This window comes from Psittacula echo (assembly GCF_963264785.1).
Source record: "Psittacula echo genome assembly, chromosome: 1".
Lineage (NCBI taxonomy): Eukaryota > Metazoa > Chordata > Aves > Psittaciformes > Psittacidae > Psittacula > Psittacula echo.
The window spans coordinates 137,805,149-137,827,341 of NC_137735.1; the positions used below are offsets into that span (position 1 = coordinate 137,805,149).

The following is a 22,193-nucleotide window of genomic DNA, read 5'->3' on the forward strand; positions in this document are numbered from 1 at the left end:
TGGCTTCATCAGCTGGTGGCAGAGTCTCTTTGGCACCAGGGAAAAGGTTTGCTGGTAAATAAACATCAAAGAGCAGGTAAGAAGGATGGATGAGTTGGAAGACCATGGCTGTAGCTGGATGCAGGCTGGGACACATCCCTGGGTTTATACACCAGAGTTTTGCCTGTGCACGTGCAACACTTAAACTAGTGTAAATCTTTACCAGGTACCAGTGTCCCTCAAGAACACTTTGCCCTCGCTATTTGCAGTGCAGTGGAAACACATCACCGTCTGTCCGTCCAGCAAACCCTGCCGAGGTAGGTAAATATGTTAGTTCTCATTTTACAGACGGGTAAGCAGAAACAGAGAGATACCAAGTGACTTGCCCTAAAGGTTAAACACCAGTTCTGAAACATAACCCAGGACTCTCAACTGAAGAACTAGTGGGGCTGTTTCATTAAAGATATCCAGGAAATTAAACCATTTTAAGTTGACATGGCAGGTATTGTAATTCTAAACCTCTTCTGCAATGTGGTCTTCTAAATTCACAAAACTAATTCAGCTTCACAGTCCTGTCATGTAAATCACAGCACAGCTTTGTTTTTAAGCTTCAGCACAGCAAATCTTTTCGTCCCACTGACAGAAACTGTTTGCAGCAGTTAGGAACTCCTCCAGGCCATGGCAGACAGGCAGCAGCATTGCTCCATGTGTGACTGTGCAAGGACAGTGTTTCATTGCCATTGGATTTTTTTTCTGTCCCATATTTTTTCAATTTTTATCAAAGTTTTCTTATCTTTTTTCTGCTTCATAGCCATATAGAAGTCCCATCCTCCCCTACACCTGAAGTGGACTAATGTTGCCCTCTGGAACTCCTTGCCCTGTGACTAGGCTCCTTTTGTGCCTTGCTGCAGATGGGACGCACTGCATTCCAGCCTAGGGGTGACCCTGCTGTGTGGCATCAGGGATCAACTTGGAGTTGCAGCCATGGACCGGGGTGGCCACTGTCACCCATAACCGAGGTCACCTTTCAGAGGCAGCTGAAACTACCAGCATTCACTGTGTGGGTCATTAGATGCAGTGAACTTGTTTGTGTCTGTCCCTCTCTGCAGTGCTCATGAGCAATAGTGATCAGTGGGATGGCTTTAAGCTGACAGAGGGGAGATTTAGACATTAGGAAGAAGTTCTTCCCTGTGAGGGTGGTGAGGCCCTGGCACAGGTTGCCCAGAGAAGCCATGGCTGCCCCATCCCTGGCAGTGTGTTCAAAGCCAGGTTGGACGGGGCTTGGGGCAACCTGGTCTAGTGGAAGGTGTCCCTGCCCATGGCAGGGGCGTGGAACTGGGTGAGCTTTAAGGTCCCTTCCAACCCAAACCAGTCTGTGATTCTAATTTGATTTTTCAAATGATAAAAATTCAGTTTTGTGTTGTGTCCTATCCTTGTGGTTGGTGAAGCAGCTTTACAGTCCTGGGTGTCTTTGTGCTGCATTTGGAGTCTTCTCTAAGAGCCAAATTTCAGACTTTAACCTCAGTGAGACCCATTTGATCACCCATTTTTTTGGGTGTATATTGATTATACACTGTATATATATATATATATATATATATACAATTTATATTGATTGTTGTTTGTATATTGATTAATATCACTGAAGTCAAAATGCCCTACAGCAAGATACTGAATTCAGTATTTTTTTTTCAAGAAAGTTTTCTGAAACCACTTCTGCCCACAAGAAGGAGGGTCAGGGGTAACTAAAAATAGGTATTTTTGATCCAGATGCGGCATTTTCCCACAAATTAGCTTTGCAAAACCACTTTAAAAGCTTTTGTGTCACTTCCAATGGGGAATGCTGCACAGCTGTAAGTGTTGGAATCTGTCACAGGGTGGATTTGGTGTTCTTTAGCTTCTGGTCTGCTCACTGTGTGTCTGAGCATGCTTGGAAGAAGGCAGGGGAGCTTAGACTCCATGCTGACTTTCTTCTTCCTGTTTCCATTTTTATCCAGCGATCTCTGTTTTCCCACATGGATACATCTCCCCTCCAGGCCTGTATAACTGTTTACAGACTTTGCATCCTTGCAGCTTGTCGAAAGCCATATGGCAACTCTCACAGCCAACAGTGATTTTAGGAGGACATTCTCTTTCAACTTTCTGCTTGTGAATTCAGATTGTTAAAGCCATGAATGCTGTTGGGAATTTATCTAAACACTTCAGGTTGCCTGTTTCAGGTGCAGTGCATTGAAATCTTCATTACCTGGAGACCATTTGTGAACAGCTTGGTGAGTTGTGTGCTCTGAGTAAAACAGAAATGCTCAATTTCATTATGGCAAAGTCAATCTAAATACACTCATCTGATTACAGCCTAGGGACTTATAAAGAAGCCTCACACCTCACAGGTGAGTTTTTAAAGTGCTAAAAATCAGATGAAAAATAAAATGCAAATTATATGCATACTGCATTCAGGTGTCTTTGTTGGATTATATTGAAGTTATAATTTGATTCCATCATTTTCACAATAGAAGCTATTAGATAGGTAATGCATGTTGCACACTGCCCTGGAGCACAGCTGGTTTGAGTTAGAGGAGTATCTCTGAAATCTTATCCATGCCAGCAATTCCCATGCAAGTCCCCAATGCATACAAATGCTACTTTAGCTCTTCTAAACACAGAGTGATAACTGTGGATGATTTATCTCCCTTGGATCAATAAGGATTGTTTTATGGGTGCTACTGGCAGGAGGATGGGTAAATGATAAGAGCCCTGTATTCCTGCAGAGCATTCCTCGTTTTAAGGATGTGCTCTGGGCTCCACCCGAGCTCTGAAGCAGTGCTGGGCTGCTCCTGGGATGCTTGCTGTGGGACAATCTAGCCAGGAGTGACACAACTGGTTTTAACTGAGAAAGAGACATTGTCAGTCTATTCAGCATCCTGCAGGAGTATGTATACCAAGGGTGGGATTTTAGAACCAAGGCATAGCTCCCTTCAGCCTTTTTAAAACTCTAGCACTTCTGTAGCAATTGCTTAGCCCCATTCTCCTTCTTTATATATATATATGAAAAAAGGAATTAGAAATGAAAATTTAGGATAATTTCTGTGTTCTTTATGGCTGTAAGAAACTACTGAGTGAACTCTTGAGAGATGCTGCATGTGGGAGAAGAGCTGGAGAAACTGCTTTTCAACATTTGTGGGGCCTTTAGACTTACTGCTTAAACCAAAGAGATGGAGTAATTTTACAGCTGTTAGTTGCACTAACTAACAATGTGGGAAACCCCTTAGAAGCATAACAAAAATAGGTATTGCAGGAGGGGCATTGACAAAGGAATGATTTTGAAGTTTTCAGCATTAAGCATCAGTGCGCTGCCATCCAGTGGGCACTGGGGAATTGTCTCCCTGTTGTCCACCTCTGATGGTCCAGTATGCATGGAGGTATGTGTGCATTTTCAGTGAACACAGGGGGATCCCCACATGGTCAGGGATTCCTAGTGCTCCCCCTGCTCTGTCTCAGTGAAGAGATGGGGATGGGGAGGAGTGACAGTACCCTGAGGACACTGACAGCTGTCAGCAGGGATGGCTACCAAAGCCCACAGCCCTTCATCTGCATCACCACATCCTGGTCTGTGCAGACCCATGCAGGGCTGTGGCACAGCCACAGGTTATTGGGAGGGTTCAGCAGAACACACAGGGTGTTGGGAGTCTGTCTTTGAGGCAGTTACTCTCTGAGCAATCCTCCTTTTGCATTTCCAGCCCCCTACAGCAAGAAGCTCTAGGCCGTGCATGGGAGTGTATTACAAAGCTCCCTTAAAGACCATATTGTGATTACTTAATCAGCTGGTTTATTAAAAGGTATTTCCTATTTTCATATAAACTCAGCTGGACAAAAAATACCCAAGAGAAAATTACATTATTCACTGCCAAAATACTGTAGGCACCTTCAGATTTATTTAGGGAGGACAGCCTTCTGTGCCAGGAAGCTCAGGAGGTGGTAAGCACAGAGACTTCAGTTGCATTTTACCTGATGGTCTGTTCAGACCCTAACTTTTGCATGTTGCATACTTGCTTTCCTGCTCCGTGATTTCATTTTTAATGGCTATCACTTGTTCCTCTAGTTGTCTCAATTGCTCTGCCTTGTCTTGTTTGGTTTGATTCAGGTCCTGAAGCTTCTTCTCCAAATCTGGAAGAGACATGCAATGATCCTTATATTTGTTGTGTAAGTAAAATCCATGGATTAACAGCATTTCTTTTCCCAGGAGTTTAAAAGGCAATATGCCCATTTCAAATGGGGAATGTTATATATGCAACGGGAAGGAAAAGTCTGGCTTCTGTGTAGCAAGAGAAATGTGACAGCCTTAAATTAATTTCTCAGCATGTGCTTTTGTCTGTCAGCTAGGATAGGGCAGGACATGGAGCTCTTAAAGGAGCTGGTTTAAGTGGAAAACACTTAGAGGAACAGTGTGCCCACTGATGCGTGTAAAGCCTGGACAATTTGGGCATAATGAGGTTAGGTCTTCCTCATTTACATGAATGTTTTCTGCTGGTCCCTGTGAGGCTACACCTGATAAACATACTGATAGTGGGTCAAAACCACATTATGCACTGCCTGTGTCCAACACACTTATCATCTGGGCCTTCGGAGTGACTGGGATGCTCTTAATGCTTTTTGTCAAGGTATATGCTCAAAATATTTATTCAGATCCTATCCTGAAGAATTTGCTCCTGGGATGGAGCAAATGCTTCAGTTTTGCTGATGTTACATAGTATTTTTGGACATTGAGCCTTGCAGGATCCTAAGCCAAATGATTCCCAGTGGGAATGCCCAGACCTTCACTGCAAGCAGAATTAGGTTCCCTGTGTGCAATTAAATGAGATGTGCTCTTAGTTTTTTGTGACCCTCTAAACCCACCCAGGAGGCTGCGTGAGAACTGGTGCCAGTATGGCCACAGCAGCCACAGTCTCCACTGCCCGTGATCCCTGTTAGCCACAGCCCTGCAGCCCCAGGGCATGTCAGCTTCAGTCTCCACAAGCCAGTATTTGTATCTGGTTAGTTCTGCTATTGCTCAGAGAATTAACTGAAGTATGGACTGATGGAAAACAGCTATCCTGCAGCTCCACAACACAAGACATCACTTGGGTAAGAAAAAAATAGAATGCAGAGGAAAGATTTAAGGTCCAAATGCCCAAAGCAAGTGCATAAAACATGGCTTCTAGCTAAATCTGGAGCAAAGTTTTAGCAGATTTTGCAGTTGTCCTGTTTTTAAACTGACTGAATCAAATCACTGCAAGTCCCTGTGTGTATAGCTACCAATTTATGTCAGAAGAAGTACATAAGCCAAATCAATTCAACTACTTTTAAACCGATTGAGTACCTTCAAGCAGGGATTCTCACTAAACTGTTTTAAACCCTATTTCAGGTGATCCTGGTCTGTCAGTGTCTGTGGGCAAGGGCTTCAGCTGAATTCATGGCGGTCACAATTTTCACCTCTCGCTATTGAAGCAATAACACCACCTGTTATTCTTTTAATTTTCTTCTCAGTCTCCTCAGCCAGTTTCTCTGCTTCTTCTTTCAGCTGCTTCACTTTTTCTAGTGTTGCTTTTGGAGGTCCTTGGGCTTTCAGCTTTTCTTGAAGAATGCTGTACTTTCTTTTAATGTCAGCAAACTCCTGTAACAAAATGATGTTACTTGGTTTAAGAGCATCTCACAATCTGGAGTACTGGAGGGTGCATACTTTCTTTGAATATCCTCTTTGAACCAAACTTTAAATCCCTCATTCTCTTAAATAAAACATCCATAATGAGTATGCATAGAACAATGCTTTACAAAACCTCATAGAAATCAATTAAAACAAGTAGCCTGTGGAGCAATCTAAAGGGGAAGGGAGGATGTAAAAAAAATATGGTTTAAACTTTTTAAAGGTTATGCTATTTTTACTTCTTTTAATAGGGCTTTTCTGTAAATTTAATTTGCCAGGAGGCAAATTATCTGTAGCAACACTGTCTGTAGGAATATTTACTGGATAATCCATTCCCTGCTGATTTAGGTGCTGCCGAGACTGCAGTTTAGATTTTGACTAAGTTTCTTTTAACCTGGAAGCTTGGTCATGCTTCAGGCTTGCACTGTGGGTACCTGGTTCTTCTTGCAATTTTAGCACATTCTCAAAAATTGGAGCTACTAAAGAGCACTCAGCCTACCAAAAACTCCAAGTAACTCCCAGAGCAATTTCCTCTGAAGGAGAATGGCATGGGATGAATGGCCAGGCTGCTTACATCACTAGCATATTTTAATATCTGGTTTTGTGATTTGTTCTGTTGTGTTTACTGGTGCTCATGGTGACTAAGTCTTATACACAGTGGAAGGAAGAATGTCACAGAGTAGTCAGAGAACTATGTATGTTTTCTTTTCATTCAAGCAAACAGAACTGTTATATGTTAGAAGCCTTAAAATAAAAAAATAAATTACTCTTACCTGTGACATTTTACACTGCATGGCATAAGGAAAACGTAACAGTTTTGAGGAGAGGGGAGTAACACAATGGCACTTCTGAAGCAAAAGTACTATTAAACATGGAAGGAATCTTTTTTTCCCTTACCACATGACAGAAAGGCTTACATTATCAATGTTCTGGGCTTGCTTGTGTGCTGCTTCTGCCCCTGCTCTTGCCTTTGTAGCTTGATTCTTGTTCATCAGCATTTTTGCCTGCAGTGTTGCAATTTCATCTTCCATCTCAGACTGTTTTGCTGACAAGTCGTTTAGTTTGTCATTTGTCTTATTCACTTGGTTCTCAGCCTAAAACAGAGCAATTGTGGTTTCTTATGCAACATCCAGCCAGCCTGGAGAGTGTGGTAATGAGGGAGATTAATGTCAACTGATTAAGAAGAGGAGACCTTTAAGCATTATGGAATCTGTGTCAGATTTGCGCCACATTCTGATTTTATTTAAGTTTACATTAAGGAAAATTTGAGATTAAGTATCTTTTCCTATAATGTATGTAGTAAATAAAAATTTTACAGAAGATACCTGTGAGATCTGTGTTCTGATGCCTTGTATCTCTTCATTTAACTTTATGACGGTATTTTTGGAGTGTCCTTGGGACTTCACAACATTTTTAACTTTATTATTAATTTCATCCACAGGTGGAAGAGCTTTAGCTGCTTTGCTGAAATGGAAGGATAGAAGCATGTGTAGTATTGTGGCGTGGAGAGCAAAGCAAGAACATGTTTCAAATGCACCCATGCTTGCGTGCAGAAATGTTCCCTCAAGTCCAACAACAACCATCATAATTGTGGTTCTTAAGTTGGCAAAGCAAAACCTTGGTGTCCTGGGTTCAGCAGTAGCAGTCATTTTTCCTGCTTCCATTGCTGCAACCACCCCCACAGGGCATTTGCCACCATCCATGAGTCAGTATAGAGATAAAGTACTGTCCACTTTTCTCGTCAGTCTAAACATCAGTGTTATCAGCTCTGTTCCCAGGCTGAAAGTCAAAAACACAGTGCTGCAACAGCTACTAAGAAGGAGAAAAACTGACTGCTACTGCTGAACCCAGGACACTTGGTAGGGGACTTTGTGTGGTAGCATGTGAGCTGCTGTATTAAAGGTGAGGCTGGATGCTGCAGGCTGCCTGGTGGTGAACTGCTTTGCTAGTAAAGAAGACTCATGGATAAACATGTTTTCTCCCTCCTCAATTCTTTTTAGTTCTTTCTGACTCATATTTAAACCTCCTAGTGAACCAGATGTAATGCTTCACTAGGTCCAATGTGGAAGTAAGTAGCAGCTCTGGGCTCTTTGACTCAGCAGGCAGAGGAGCCAGGAGCTGGCGGGAGCTGCTGCTTTGCAGCATGTCGGCTCCCGCAGCCCAGTGATCAGTGGCTTGTTCCTGCTGGAAATGGCAAGCTGAAATCTGCTGTCATCTGAACTTTCCCTCCAGTGTTACTGGGAAGCTGCCTGGGGTATGGAGCAGTCCTACAGGCACAGTGCCACCCCGCTGGAGTTGGCACATCAGTATGAGAATACCCTACTCACTCAGCTTCTTGTGCCTCCATCAGCAGCACCCGAGCTTCCTCCGATTTTCTGTTTCTCTTATGTGCATCCAGCTTGTACTTCTCACAGTGGTCCATAATGCCAAGCATGCCTGTGAGCTCTTGTGGAGTCAGGGGAAGGTTTATTTGCAGAACGTAATTTGCCACCTTCTCAATGTCTTCTGGAGGCACACTCTCATCTGTAATAGAAATGGAGCTGACGGTATCCTGAAGCAGCTCTTTCCTCCCAGTGGAATGTAAATGATCATTATGGCTGCCTACCCTTTTAGTTATGTGGGAGAATAAAGCTGACAGGCACAGCAAGGGGGGAAGAGAATTATCTCCAACGTTTTGTAATTTAATATTATGCTTCCAGATACTGCTGTTAGTGTTGTCAGAACTGGCTAAAATGAGGATTTGAACCCACTTTGAACTGTGTTATGAAATTTTTGATGTAGAACTGAACCTGTAGAAGGTTTTAAATCAGTGCACAGCACAGCTAGATGTGTCAGAGCCCATTTTTCCCTTGGCCCTCAGATCAAAGAGGAGCTGGAGAGACTGGGGTGTGAATAGAGCTTTCCAAGCTGGCCAGTGGGTGTAATCCCTTCCCTGGAGTCACCACAATATTGAGAAAGTGGTTCCTTCCATGGTTAATGAGAAGGGCTAAGCTACAGAGGGAACTTGGGTCAGACTTGGATAGGAATGGAATTTACAGTAGAAAAAATGTATTTTGACAACTCCCCTTATAAAGAGCTCTTCCTAGTTCTTTACGAAGAGGCACAGGCACATGCAGTTAGAGTAGCCAATGCCTTGTGACATCTCATCACCGCGTCTGGTTTTTGCTCATTTCCCTTTATAGACAAGACCTTCTTCAGTGATTAAACAGTTGAAACATATTAAAAGTTTGTGCTAATGTTCCAAAGTAACTCACCAAGTATTAAAGGCATTTACTGTGCAATCAGTAGTGCATTCCTGAGAGCTATTTTCTGTAGAAATATATTAAAGTTACCATTCATGTCAATGTAGAGCTCCGCAGATTTAATGTCACTGCACTTGTCCCAGCTGCTACTGTTCTTAAACTTCAATTTACAAAACAAGAATTCATTTTAAAAAATGCTTTATAATTGTTCGTAAATGCTGTATGTCTGCTGAGAAACAAAGAAGAGCCAAAAGTAGAATTTTCAATCGCTGTCAAATAAAAATCTGAGAATCCTCATGATTTAAATGGAGTTTTTCTTCCAATTCAATAAAATAACAAATATTCCTAACCAAAGTCCTGTGTCCTCTGCCCTTGCTCCCATATGGAGACAGAGGTATGAATGCCAAAGGATTGCCAACATGGAATTCTTAGAAATTTATGAGATGATTCTTTTAAGAGATTAAGAGAATCCCACCACATTTGAAATCTTTTGATGTGCATCTGGTAAAAAATCTAAGGGTCTGTTTCTTACAGCAGTTTTCCACAGTACTGAGGGTGGAAAAAGTTTTAGTGTATGTATGGTTTTTGGTTATTTTTTATGAAAGCTGTGAAGTTCTACCAGAATCCTTTGATTCCTCAAGCTACAGCTTTACAGAGATAATGGAGTGGTATGTGTCCTAATTCCCACGCTCCCTATGGAGAGCCTCTATTTATGGGCCTGGAAGAAGGGGATGGAATAACAATATGAGGATGTATTGGACATGCCTGGTCTTGATATACTGTATGAAATTATTCAAGTAGTCCTTTATTCAAACAAACAAAGAGCTGAGGGAATTACCTGATGTTTCAGATGAAGCACATTAATAAAAGACAATCAGAATGTAACAGATCTATTGGGAAATGATAACAGCGTACTGTCACCTGGTAGAAAAAAGCACTAGAAAAAAAGGGATTGAAGAAGATCGCATAGATCAGGAAGTAGATAAGAAATTTTTTGTATATGCAGTTAGATAATTTTCTGGCCATCTATTATGCTATATTATATTGGAATATATATTAAAAATGAGTCAGAAAGAACTCTGTATATTTACCTAACAAGAAGTCTTTCACTTTTCGGATGAACTCCTTAGTGATCTCTCCATCCACTTCAATTTGATTCTTAGTCCTCTCCAGTTGCGTATTAAATTGTGAGCCTTTCAACTTGCTGTCTTCTGCCATTTTTCTAATGCTTTCAACCTGGAAATGTTATTAGAAATAGCAGAGCCATTTTCTGCAGGTTATCTATCATTGCTTGGCATGTTGAGCTCTGGCACAAAGGTTATTTTGATCTAGGCCTTAGCTGGAATCACTTGATGTGGCTTTGAAAAGTAGTAGGAGTCCGCTTTGGAGGACTCCAGAAGTTGCTACAGCATGGCCTTCATCTGGTCTCAGGAAAAGCCTAGATCAAACATTATTTTCTCTTCATTATTTTCTGCTAAACCACAGCTCCTTCTGTTTCTAAAAGAAGGTGCTGTTATCTTCTGTTGTTGTACTGCAGTACGTCAGTGATCAGATTCAGCACAGAAAAGGCGTGCAATTCCATTTGCCTTTTCACATTGGACTTGCTGTTAGAAACACACTTAAAAGGACACAAATAAGGAAGGTAGAGTTTAAGGGTTGTCTTTAAAAGTTACATTTTACCATTAAATTAGTATTCTTGATAACTTAAATGACAACTTTAAATTAACCATTGAATTCCATCATTATTTTGCTTTGCTGGCAGCTATGCTTTGCCTTAAGGAAATGCACAGGCACTGCCTCTCTGCGGTCTATGGAGGGAAGAGGCTTGCTGTTTCCCCATGCAACATGAAAAATGGTGATGTTTTTAATTCCAAAACATCTCAAAATACTTCACTGATATTATCGCAGAGCTGCCTGAGGCTGGTGAGCACCAAGGACAATTCCTGGTAGCCTGGTGCTCTCACTGCCTCAGCAGATGCCTTTTGCTGCTGCCCCTTTGTGTGCTGGAGCCCCAGGCATATGCCTTGACTGCTCGTTTCCAAACCGGTTAGCTGTGATGCAGATTGGGTACATTTTAAGAAGAGGAAATGGATGCCCAGGCACCCTTGCAGGGACAGGACAAAACCACAGCAGAATGACATTTCTGTTGGGAAATGTGTGTGCCTGTAACTTCTACAGGCATCGGCTCTGATTGTTGATAAGAACAAACTGGTTTTACTGGTGTTTTGGGATTTGTCTATTTTGTTTCCTTGGCACATGTTGCATCGGCCACACTTTGCTTGAGTTACTTTTCACTACTACTGTGCAGTAGAGCTGACTACTTGATCCCCTTCTAAATATCACCAGGGGCAGGAAAGCTTTGTCTTGAAATTATTTGCAAAAATTATTTAATGGCAAACATGAGAGTAATACGAAGCTGTATAAATAGAGCTTAACCCTATGCACAGCAGTAATCCCATTGCAATAACCATGGGCCACACTGAGGCTACTGACAAATGGTACCAGTTAAATCTTTCCCTATAAAAATACAGACAATACTAGCCTGATGCCACCAAATTCCACAGACGCAGGGCACCATGAACCATAAGATCTTGGAAGCTCTGAGTAAGAGGAAGGCATAGCTAAAGCTACAGCCTCTTGGTGGGACTGGCACTTAATACTACCGGCACTGAACCATGATAGGTCTGACAGGGTGAGTTTTTGTAGATTTGTGACCTCCCAGATCTCATCCTCCATCCATTTCACTGAGCAAATGTAGGTTTGATATACAGCACCTGATTCTCAGGTTCCCGTAACTGAGTAGTCAAGTTATTTAGCAACACAGCAGTCTCCTCAGCTTTCCTGAAGGCATCAGTGGAGAGAGGAAGAGCCCCACTGCAGTTTGGGCCACCACACTGCCTGAGTCCATGACTATCCAGGCACAAAGCTCCCCCACAGGCTGCTGTGACACAGGGCTCGTCTCCTGGCACACCACAGACCTGAAATAAGAAAGGAAGATGCTTATGTCAGGTCTCCTCTGAGGGCCTGAGATATGCTCCTGGGGGAAGGAAAATGTTTGACATCATATGAACACTGAACATAGGAAAGGATTTTTCCAAAGAGACAGTGGTCTGGTCTCTGCAAAGATGGTGCCACTGCCAGTTAGAGGTCCCCCTCACCTGACTTGAAGGATACAATGGCAGCCCATGGCTTGCTGGAGCCATTTGTTGGGCTCCATGTGTTGCACTAAGACCCTTGCTTTGCTCCTTTATGGCAAAAGCATTGAAACTCTTCCTTTGGCCACATCCAGCCTATGTATCAATGGCCTGTTCTAAAGCACACCACCTCTCACACAGCATAGTACTATGTCTAGCCCTTTATATAGTTTGACACAGATCTTGAAACTAAAGATGATGTCTTCCGGATCTGTCAGGGCTGGCTGAAGGTGCTATCAGGTACTCATTACTGCCCCGCAGAACACATATCCCTTCCTGTCCCATGGTGATGCAAAGGATATTTGAGTACTCCAGGGCATCTGCTCCAAGGCAAAGTTGCCCTGCTTAGTTTAAGTTACTGACGGAGGAGGCTGGGGTTAATCTTTGTGAATTTACATTGATGTACTCTTGAGACTAGAGAGCTCTTAAACAGTTCCTTGTGCTGGGTCTGCCTTGGGAGCAATGGCTTCCAGAAGGTTGGTAGTAACTGCAGTTGAGAAGTGCAGCTGTTTCTGACGTGACTGCATGTCATGCCAGGGAAGTGTCATTTTCCAGATTTAAAAAGCATGTAAGCACCCTTTTAAAATAAAACCTACCAACAGCATCAAAAAAGAGAGTTTTGTTTGGTCTCCAATCAAAATTTACAGCACCTACCTTTTCATTCAAGTTTTGGACATCAGGGCTCTTGATCATCTTGAGTTGTTCCAGCTCTTGCTTGAAAGCTCTTGCTTTCAAGGCCTGACGGCCCAACACAGTAAGCACATGGTTCCTGGTATACTCTGAGTATCTTACAATAGGGGCTGTCTCACTGGTCTTCTGTTCTGCCAGCAACGATACTTCAAAGTGTTTCTTAATGTTGCTGATGGCCTCTGTAGCAATAGAAATAGGTTGCATTTAATGAATGTATCTGCTTGAATTCTGGACAAATGGTGAGTGACTGATGGTTAAGTTTGTTGCCACTGGTGTTTGGTTTGGGACAGCAAGGAAGGACAGAAGCTGTCATTTCCTCAGTCAAGCTTTTTAGTGCCTAGACAGTTGCTAAACAGGAATAGCTATTGATACTCATAAAACCTGCTAAAATAGATGCAAATACAGTGGATCCCATGCAATTCTTCAGGGTCCACAGTGTGTGAGAATGAAAGATACAAAGATAAAAAAGTATAAAGGGGATCGCATTGATAACATAAACTGCTACTGCATTAATAACATAATCTGCATTCATCCATTGGTGCTGTTGTTGATTTGATAAAGTTCCTGTCATTTATGCTGTTTTGAAGTTTAGGCAGGTGAACTGTTTCTGCCAGTTGTAAAACCTATGAAATGATCAACTCTCTGATTATGAGTCAGAAAAGCATTTGCCCGGCCTGTTCAGCGTAGCACCCAAAAGTTAAATGGTCTACTAAACTGAGGCCAAAATTTATATTAGAAATAGGAATTTATGAGTTTTCTTTGGCTCTGGAAAATCCCATTTCAAGGTTGATGCATTAAAAAAAAAGCATTTCCATCATAAGCTTGTAGGCCAGACAAAAAATACTTTCCAGCAAGTCTTGTTTGCTTAGTGTAAGCTTTCCCTTAAACAGACTCAGAAGGGTTGGAGAATATCATATTTTTGTAGATTAATGGCCTAAGGAAAGCACTCAGACCTTTTGCAAAACTCATAATTTAAAGTTACTGCTGTTGAGGCTTCACAGATCTCCAGAGAACCCAAAGTTGTTCCCAGATCCCCAGGCAGAAGTATGTGCAATTAGCCAGAACTGATGGGCGGGCAGTGAAAAAGCATTAGAGGTCATTGATTAACGTCCTTCTTTGTGTTGGTAACTGAATCAGTTACTAGTTGAAGTCAATGACAAGGCACTCGTCAAGTCCTGCACGCTTTGAATGAGACTCTAAAGTCCTTGGCCTTGTTTAGTTGAAGCTGAAGAATGTTTAGTTATATGGAACTAGGGATATTTATTTTATCTTGTGACTCTTGGAAACAAGGTACAGTTTAAAGTTAGCTTCTAATCCAGAATACCCAGCAAGAGGCTGCTGTAACTCCATATCTAAGGCAGAGACTATCTTCTGTGCAACAATTCCATTATGTGAATATTTTACAGTAGTTCAGTTCTCCATTAAGTAAGTGTCCCAAATGCATTTTTCACACTTGGATTGTTACGGAGCTGTAGAGTTCTCAAGTTCTTTTGCATTAAACACCGCCTCATAGCACAGGCTTGATTTACAACCTAGGAAGTTGTACCCAGTGCATTACCATCCCACCGTGGCTTCAAAGCCAGGGGCCAAGGCTGGGAAGCCGTAATTTCATGAGATTTCATAAACTGCAAGCATTCTTTTAAGGACACTTGTGTCTTGTTTTTCCCAGTGATTTTAATTCATCATTAGCTATTGACATTTCCAGGTCAGTCAGCTGAATGTATGCCTAAAAGGAAGACTCTGAGTACTGATTCTCTGCAAAGAGAAGTAGGCAAAAGCCCGTTACCCACATGTGTCTAGAGCGCAAGTGCCAGATGTGCCACAGGTGGTGTATGTGGCCATATCCTGCTCTACCTCACCAGAAAAGAGAGAGGAAAGAGCCATGCTTAGGATGTGCTGCTGGTCCTGAAACGGAGATAAGGTGAGGGAGCCAGGCTTTCTCCTGGATATCAGAGAAGCTGGTTTCCTTGAGGGAAATATTATTTCTGTGCTGTTAAATGCTTGGTAGCAGGACCAATGAATATTTATGGGCCTCACCAGAAATTCAGCTTAAATCCAAGGTCTTCCCCTCCCCACACTCCCATGTGCTTTTTATAGGGCTGTTTATCCATCTCCTGAGGCCAAAAGATGAAGTGGGTTTGGAACATGACCAAAGAGCACCACAGATGCTTCAGCTGTGTATCCACTGACCTCCCTGGGATTTATTGTTTCTTTGCCTTCCTGCCTTTCTCAGAGTCTGCACAAGACTCAGTTGATTTGGGAAGTGGAGCCTGGGAAAGCTGTGCTGACTGTGCAAAGAGCTGGCCATGGGGGCAATGCTAAGTACAACAGGGCAGGGGAGACTAAACTAAATTTTAATTAATCCCTCTTTTCCCCTCTTCCTTTCCCTCAGATTTGTATTCTGTTGACTTTTCCTTCTTTTCAATCTTGTCTAGGCCAATTTTTTTCTTGCTCGAACAAAACACAGAAGATCTGTGAATGGAAGACACAAGCCTGTAGCTTGTGTCTTGTGTGGTTCACACCTTATCTTCTGGAGGTCCATATCTCAGCATCCATTTCTCTAGAGAGTATGCTACTGACAGTCTCCTGCCACTGTGGATGATCTGGCATCTGTTTGAGATCCCCAACTGATATATCCCCATCTTTCTTCAGAAACCAGTCTGTGACATTGTCATTACTGCTATTAGCAGCTGATGGAGACTGTACTTAGCTCAAGCACAGATGGTGTAATTCTTTCAAAAATGCCAAGGAACTCAGTTCTGACTTCACATTTTTTGATGATGGAGAGCTAGTTCCTTACCACGTAAAGCAATGTATTTTCCCATGGGAACACTAAGAATTTGTGCTATGACTCTACTTTGATTAAACAAACTATTGCTGTTCAACATTCTTTAAGTATTGGTAAGAGCAAGAGGAGTCAGAAGTGGGGAAAAAATCCTTTGCTGTTCCTAGTGTGCGATCTGTGAGTCTATACTGTGAAACTCAGTCGCTTTTAAATCCTGATGTGAACACTGGGATTCATGAGACTTCTGACCAACGTGACCCTAGCATATACATTTGAATGCTAGATGCCATCTATCATGGCATTTTAAGATAAAAGGAAGTTTGGAAAGCCAGTAGCAAATGTTAGTATTTACATTTTTGCAGTAACATAAGAAGCTAAAATCTAGGGATCTTTGGAATGTTATATGGTTTGATGGTGAGAAAAACATTCTGAAATTTCATGGAAAATGTCCCCTTATATCAATTAATTGCTGGCTGCCTTACCTTTGAGGCTCAAGTAATGAAAACTTCGATGCAGATGTATCTTCTGTTGTAGAAGTTCATACACTAGGTCAGCTTCTTCCCCAATGTCTTCTATGTTCTTATTAAGATCAGGAAACTCATACTGGTTACCATGAAGGGGATACATTTCTGCAGCTTTCTGTCTGAAAGAGAAATGGCAGTTATGCAGAAGTCAGGCTGGATTGTTCTTAAACTAGAACCAAGATGCACAATATTTTAGAGGACAAGAGATAAACTTCTAAATGAGCAGAAACATTTTCTTGTAATGGCTTATTTAGAAAACCCTTAGGAGAAACTGGAAAATTCCAGCATTTAAGTATCTGCCTGTGGAGGACAGATAATATGTATAAGGATTATTTTGTTCATAGATCTATTGAAAACAGTGAATTAAAAGTCCAGCTTCTGTGTGCTGATAAGAAGTGAAGTAAGACTTGATGTGTAGGGATGGCTGGTGGAGCCTGGAGGAAGACTGCTTTCTCAGCCAAGGGAATTTTTTCAGGAGCAGTTAAGCTCTTACTGAACATAGCCCTGGAAATCCTTGATGCTTGAGATGGCCTCCAGTGAAAGAACAGGATGTTTTAAAATTCTTTCAGTTTCAGAAATGGCATCTTCAAAGGCTTTGAAGCGCGTGTCACAGCTGGGCATTTGTCCCCCTTTATCTTCGAGGTTTGCAGCAAACCTCATTAAACCCTGAACAGTCTGAGCGAGGGCAGTAATTTCAGTGTCCCACTGATCAAAACAAAGATGACACTGGCGGCAAGAGGGGAAGTCTTTCTCAAAGCCACGGCCGCACTGGTTGCAGAACCGGCCAGTGACACCAGCACGGCAGTTACACACGCCAGTGGCTTTGTCACACTTGGGATGGCTGGTTCCCTCCAGGTTACACTCGCATGCTGTAAGAAAGGGACAGCAAGTTACATCCAGTCGCTCCTTCTCTGTGGGATTAACACATGCAAAAGGTACAACTGTGCATTTCAAGACATAAAAGCAAACCAGTGTTCTAGTTAGAGCAAAGTGGACTGCCTGGTTAATGGCTCTTCTTCATTTCTAACTTCCATGGTCCCATCATAACCATACAAGGAACAATACAGATAAATAATATAAACACTTATCCATTTAATACACATAAATGTACAAAAGCCTCCCTTTTCACATGTATGTTCTGTCTTCCCTATGAATATAAAAGGCAAACATTTCTTTTGAGGCAGTTTCTAATCCGGTTATCTCCATTCAGTAATACTTACAAATGCAATGTGCCTGGGGATTGCCAAAGTAGTTTTCCTCACATTCATCACAACATCTTCCACTGTAACCTAGCTTACATGGACACTGGCCTGTAAGCTGTAAAGACAGGATTAAATAGCTTCTTGCAGAGTCATATGGCTGGATATACATTATTTACTGGGTTTCTTTTTCTCCCTGTGAGTTATGCCATATAGATGTATGGGGACTACAGTGACACTGCTTGCACATGGTCTTTGAACACCATGGTTTATAGAGTATTGGCCCACCTTTCCCATATTGCTCCTCAAGTATGTGAAAACAAAATGGACTTTGAGAAGTGGCTTTACTTTACTAAGATGAAAGATTTTGTGTGTTCCAGCTACAGATGCTCTTTGAGAACTCATCCTCTGACTATGACTTAAGAGAGAAGATTCTTTTCCTTAGCAAAACAGATTAGTTTCTTATTCTTGCTGGAGCAAAGTACTCATCTTAACATTTCAACTTTTAACTACATGATATATTAACTGTAACTGAAAACCTCAAGGGTACATTATGCACATTGCCCTAGAAAATTTATTTTGGAATTCAGCTATTAAATTAAACTGCAGGGAATTACAGCTCTGGTAACTGGTATAGCTCAGAAAAGCAGTAATAGTTCTTTGAGGTTAAGAGCTACATTTACTAGGAAAAATAATAAATCTACTAACTAAACTGGAACAAACAGAAAGCATATTGAAAAGAAAATGTGAAAGTACATCAGCAAGAGCTTGGGATAAGTGCTCTGAAATCAATAGAAAAGTTGCTGTTGACTCCATGGAACTGCAATTTTACCTCTCTATTCTAAAACTATTTTATTTATGCCATGTTTTAGCCCTAAAAATTGCACAGGAATTAAAGATGAGAAAAATATTCTAGCAGTCTGATAGATGAGGCACGATTAATTTAATGGGCACAGCTGCTACTTTATTAAAATAAACACTTTAAAAAAATACTCATAAGACTTTTGGGTCCAAGCCTGGACTTCCTTTTTCCCTATACATATACTTACAAGGCAGTCTTTTCCTACGAAGTTTTCTTACAAAGTATTTCTAAGATCCACTTGACAAAGAAACACACAGGCAAAGAGAAACTGCTTACAAGCAGAGCTATGTTACCAGAAGAGCACATTTGATCTAATGACTCTAAGGGTGGTTGCACCAGCTGCAAAACTTCTAAAGACTACTTGTTTTGAGGGAGCATGACGTAAAACTATCCTCATTTATAAGAAGCACGCCCCCCACTGACACGCCAAAACACCACCACCCAGGTTCCTAGAAAGCAGAGTAATTTTCTCGCCTGGTTGCACTGGTTGCTTTGGGAGTTTTTTGGATCACAATCACAGATCTGACATCCTTTTCCACTAGCCAGGTCCCAGTAGCCAGAGGCACACTGGCTGCATGTCATGCCCACTACGTTGGGCAGGCAAGGGCAAGCTCCTGTGGCTGGGTCACACAGACAGGCTGCATCCCCCCCTGGGCACATGGAAGGGTGAACACCTGACAGATTGCATGTGCACCCTGCAAAAAGAAGAACAATATAAACAGTTGATGGACAATCAGAGCTGTATATAAAGTCTGTGCTGTAAGTTTACTTCTAGTAATCTTGGACATGCTTTTAATCTCATGCAGTTTACCTATCTTTCTATAATAGCTCCTACATTGCTTCAAGCAAACTTACTGGGAGCACTCAGTACTTTTGATACAGACACAAAAAATGAAGGCATAGTGAATTTTGAATCTTATTAGAATGAAATGTTAAATATGCTGGGTAAGGAGAAGCTGATTTACAGTAGGCACTATCCAGCATGGGAAATGCCAGTAAGATAAGCAAGATAGGAAGCGTTCCTTGTGAGGAGCCAGTTCTTGCTCAACCATTTCTAATCGACATCTTCCAAGAATGAACAAGGAACGGGCTTAACTGTGTTTTAGAGTCTCTCAGCAAGAGTTTCTTGAAAATATATGTCACTGTCTGGCCTGAAGAAATTAGAGCCTCAGTCAGGTACCTTTGTGAAAATAGTCCTTGAGAAACATTGGGAAGAAACTTATGCCTTGCTTTTTCATACACTTCTGCCTTTCTGTTAAAAATGAGGAGTTACTGACAGTGTCATGGAGCCTATTAAATTGCTTTAATAGTCTCATTCTAGCAGCCACTTAACGGAAACAACTGGTAAGGCAGGGAGCTCAGCAAGGGATCATCTGGTTAACTGAGCATTGCTTAGCTGGCATTAGCCAGCAACATGGATAAACAATCGTCTTTGATTCCTTTAGTTTCGATTCCTTCCACAATGGGCTGAATGCGCATTTATCTTTCTAATAGAGAGTAACGATTTCATTTTACAAGTAAGTGTTTCCTAGGAGTGGTATTCAGTATGAGATTTAATGAGACCTGGATGACAAAGATGCCATATTAACAGTTATTTGTATCACTGATTTATATATTTTGTATATATATAAATATATTTGGTATTCTTGTGTTTTGCTCCATTGATTTGCTTTAGTTTTACTGTCCCTCCAAGGGCTAACCCCTTCCTGTAGCCTAATTTCTTTATTTTCTTTGGGGGGTAGCAATACACAGTTGCAGTGCTGTTGCTTACTTACTTTGACAGTTTTGATCGAGGGCTGAGCCAAAATATCCTGGTTTGCAGAACTGGCAGTTTGTTCCATGGGTGTTGTGTAAACACTTGGTGCATTCCCCAGTGATCCTGTTACAGGACTCTGGGTCTGTCAAATCAATGTTATTATTGCAGGGACATGGTGCACAGTCAAGACCAGGGCTGCCTGGATTTTTGTAGAACCCACTAGGACACTCGTCACACCGACTGCCTGTTGGAAAGGAAGGTAAAAATATTTGCTGGCTGATGGGAACTCAAGTGAAACATGTAATTTCCAGTAATACTGTTAAAAGATTCAACCTGACTGTTCAAACGCACATTTCCAGTAGAAAATATCCACCTGCTTGAGACTGTTGCCCTTTAATGCTATGATCCATCTAAATTACATCTCTTATGATAAAATTTGATGGAAACGCTCTCTTTGTCCCAAGTTGCTTTTGTCAAGAAAGTTCTTTCAGTAGTGGTAAATAGGTACCCCCTCACACAACACCTCTAGACAATTTTTTCTAGCAAAGTCCTTTCAATGGCAGCAGTCAGGATTGGCCATATTGCAGGATTTTCCCTGGGGCCTTCACCCTAACATGCAGCATGGGAAGGTGGAAGGTGCCCTTTCCTGGAGTAACCCAGCATCTGGCAGACCTGCCCTCCTTTCTGTAACACAGTGGAGGATCCCCAGGAGGTCATATGAGCTCTGGGATACTCTCTCCTTGCTTGCGGGCATTGAAATTACTCCTGCACACCACCCCAATGCCTGCCCTGATTGGGATGCTACCTCTCTGCATCTCAGAAACCTTTCTGGGCAGGCTGGTGTTGCTAAGACCTCATCCACTGGTTCATCCTCAACCAAGGACTTTGCTCCTTCACCATGCTACACAGGGCCAGACCATGATCTTTGAGGAAGTGAACACAGTGCCACAGAAGTGATGACCAAGAGCTTTGCTGGGAAGGAGCAGGAGGAAGAAAATGCAGAAATGAGGATTGTGGTGGTTTGTAAGGACAGAAGTCCCCTGGGTGAGAACCAACAAGGATCACTTTGGCCCTACAGCAATTACTCAAGCAAAACTGCTCTTGACTTATAAAGGAACTTGGCCTAAGTAAAGATGACAGCATTGGTTCAGTTTTTGGAAGTGTTTGCTATTAGGGTTTGCTTCTTTCACTGGAGATCTTTCTATAGTGACCATTTGAACAGTGAAGCAGTTACTTTTGGGCAAAATGTCTCAATATGAACAAATACTTTCTTTGATTAGAAAATCTTTTCAGGTCTTTTTGATGCCCTGTTCTTTCTGATTTGGGCTTGCAGGTCTTTTTTTTTCAGGGGTAACAAGCAACTGCAGTTCTCCCCCCTCTCTTCATCATGCTAATATAGTGCTCCTGGAAAGGTTTCCACAGAGTGCCATCAGATAAATCAATGGCTTCACTGTTTTCATGTAAGTGAATCTCTTTTTCAAACACTAGTTGCACAATTCCAGCTCTTCTCAGTCAGGACTTGCCCACCTAATTTCAGTAAATCTGAGTGTTAACTTTTCTTATCTATTTTCTTACCATTACTTCACCTGTCATTTCTGGGCAGAGAACTGGCGGAGGATGGTAATTTTTCTCTCTTACATTAATTTTAATAGAATCAAACCCAGACCTTATTTTGCTTTGTACCTGAATATCCTTCGAGACAATTGCAGACTAGCTGTGCAGACTGGGAATCCTGGTAACAGGAATGTGCAAAATACCTATTGCTTGTAGGTTCCTCTGGGCACATGCATGGGTGGCAGGATTCTCTGTTCAGGGGGTTTCCATAATAGCCATCCATGCACCTGTCAAAGCAGTCAACACAAAGTAGCAGAAATTGCCAAGTGCTCCATTCAGTCTCTGGAAGTGAATTCATTTATATGTATGTATAGTTAATTTAACATTCCAGGTCATTGTAATGCTATCCCATTAATTGGTACAGGTATAGCTAGCTTCAAAGGTGTTCTAAAATGGAAAATCAGAGCTGCATTCCCAAAATCTGGAGAAAAAAAAAAAAACCAACCACCACATTTTCTTTTCAAGGAGTATTTCTGAAGACTTTTACCTGCTCTGGAACCATTTTAATCTAAATGATTTTATATATATATATATATATATATATATATAGATGAAATATCACACATGCTTTGCACAGCTAAAAGCTGCCATGTAAAAGATTCTGTATATTCCCTTGTCACCATGTATATTAATTTATTTCCACACACACACACACAGAGTGGCTGGCATGA

The 22,193-nt window shown here is 41.7% G+C and overlaps 1 protein-coding gene across 1 annotated transcript in view; it reads right to left on the reverse strand.

Annotated features, from left to right (window-relative positions):
* Positions 1 to 4,000: 4,000 nt before the first annotated feature.
* Positions 4,001 to 22,193, reverse strand: part of LAMB4 (laminin subunit beta 4) — a gene marked incomplete at both ends in the record, with an annotated part of 43,125 nt that continues 24,932 nt past the window's right edge. Inside the window, 14 exons of the mRNA XM_080636412.1 lie at positions 4,001 to 4,140; positions 5,473 to 5,626; positions 6,574 to 6,750; positions 6,982 to 7,120; positions 7,984 to 8,179; positions 9,990 to 10,134; positions 11,673 to 11,876; positions 12,747 to 12,961; positions 16,050 to 16,210; positions 16,585 to 16,960; positions 17,312 to 17,408; positions 18,627 to 18,847; positions 19,928 to 20,152; positions 21,592 to 21,749. Of these exons, the coding sequence (XP_080492538.1) occupies positions 4,001 to 4,140; positions 5,473 to 5,626; positions 6,574 to 6,750; positions 6,982 to 7,120; positions 7,984 to 8,179; positions 9,990 to 10,134; positions 11,673 to 11,876; positions 12,747 to 12,961; positions 16,050 to 16,210; positions 16,585 to 16,960; positions 17,312 to 17,408; positions 18,627 to 18,847; positions 19,928 to 20,152; positions 21,592 to 21,749 (2,608 nt within the window). The remainder of the gene's footprint in view (positions 4,141 to 5,472; positions 5,627 to 6,573; positions 6,751 to 6,981; positions 7,121 to 7,983; positions 8,180 to 9,989; positions 10,135 to 11,672; positions 11,877 to 12,746; positions 12,962 to 16,049; positions 16,211 to 16,584; positions 16,961 to 17,311; positions 17,409 to 18,626; positions 18,848 to 19,927; positions 20,153 to 21,591; positions 21,750 to 22,193) is intronic.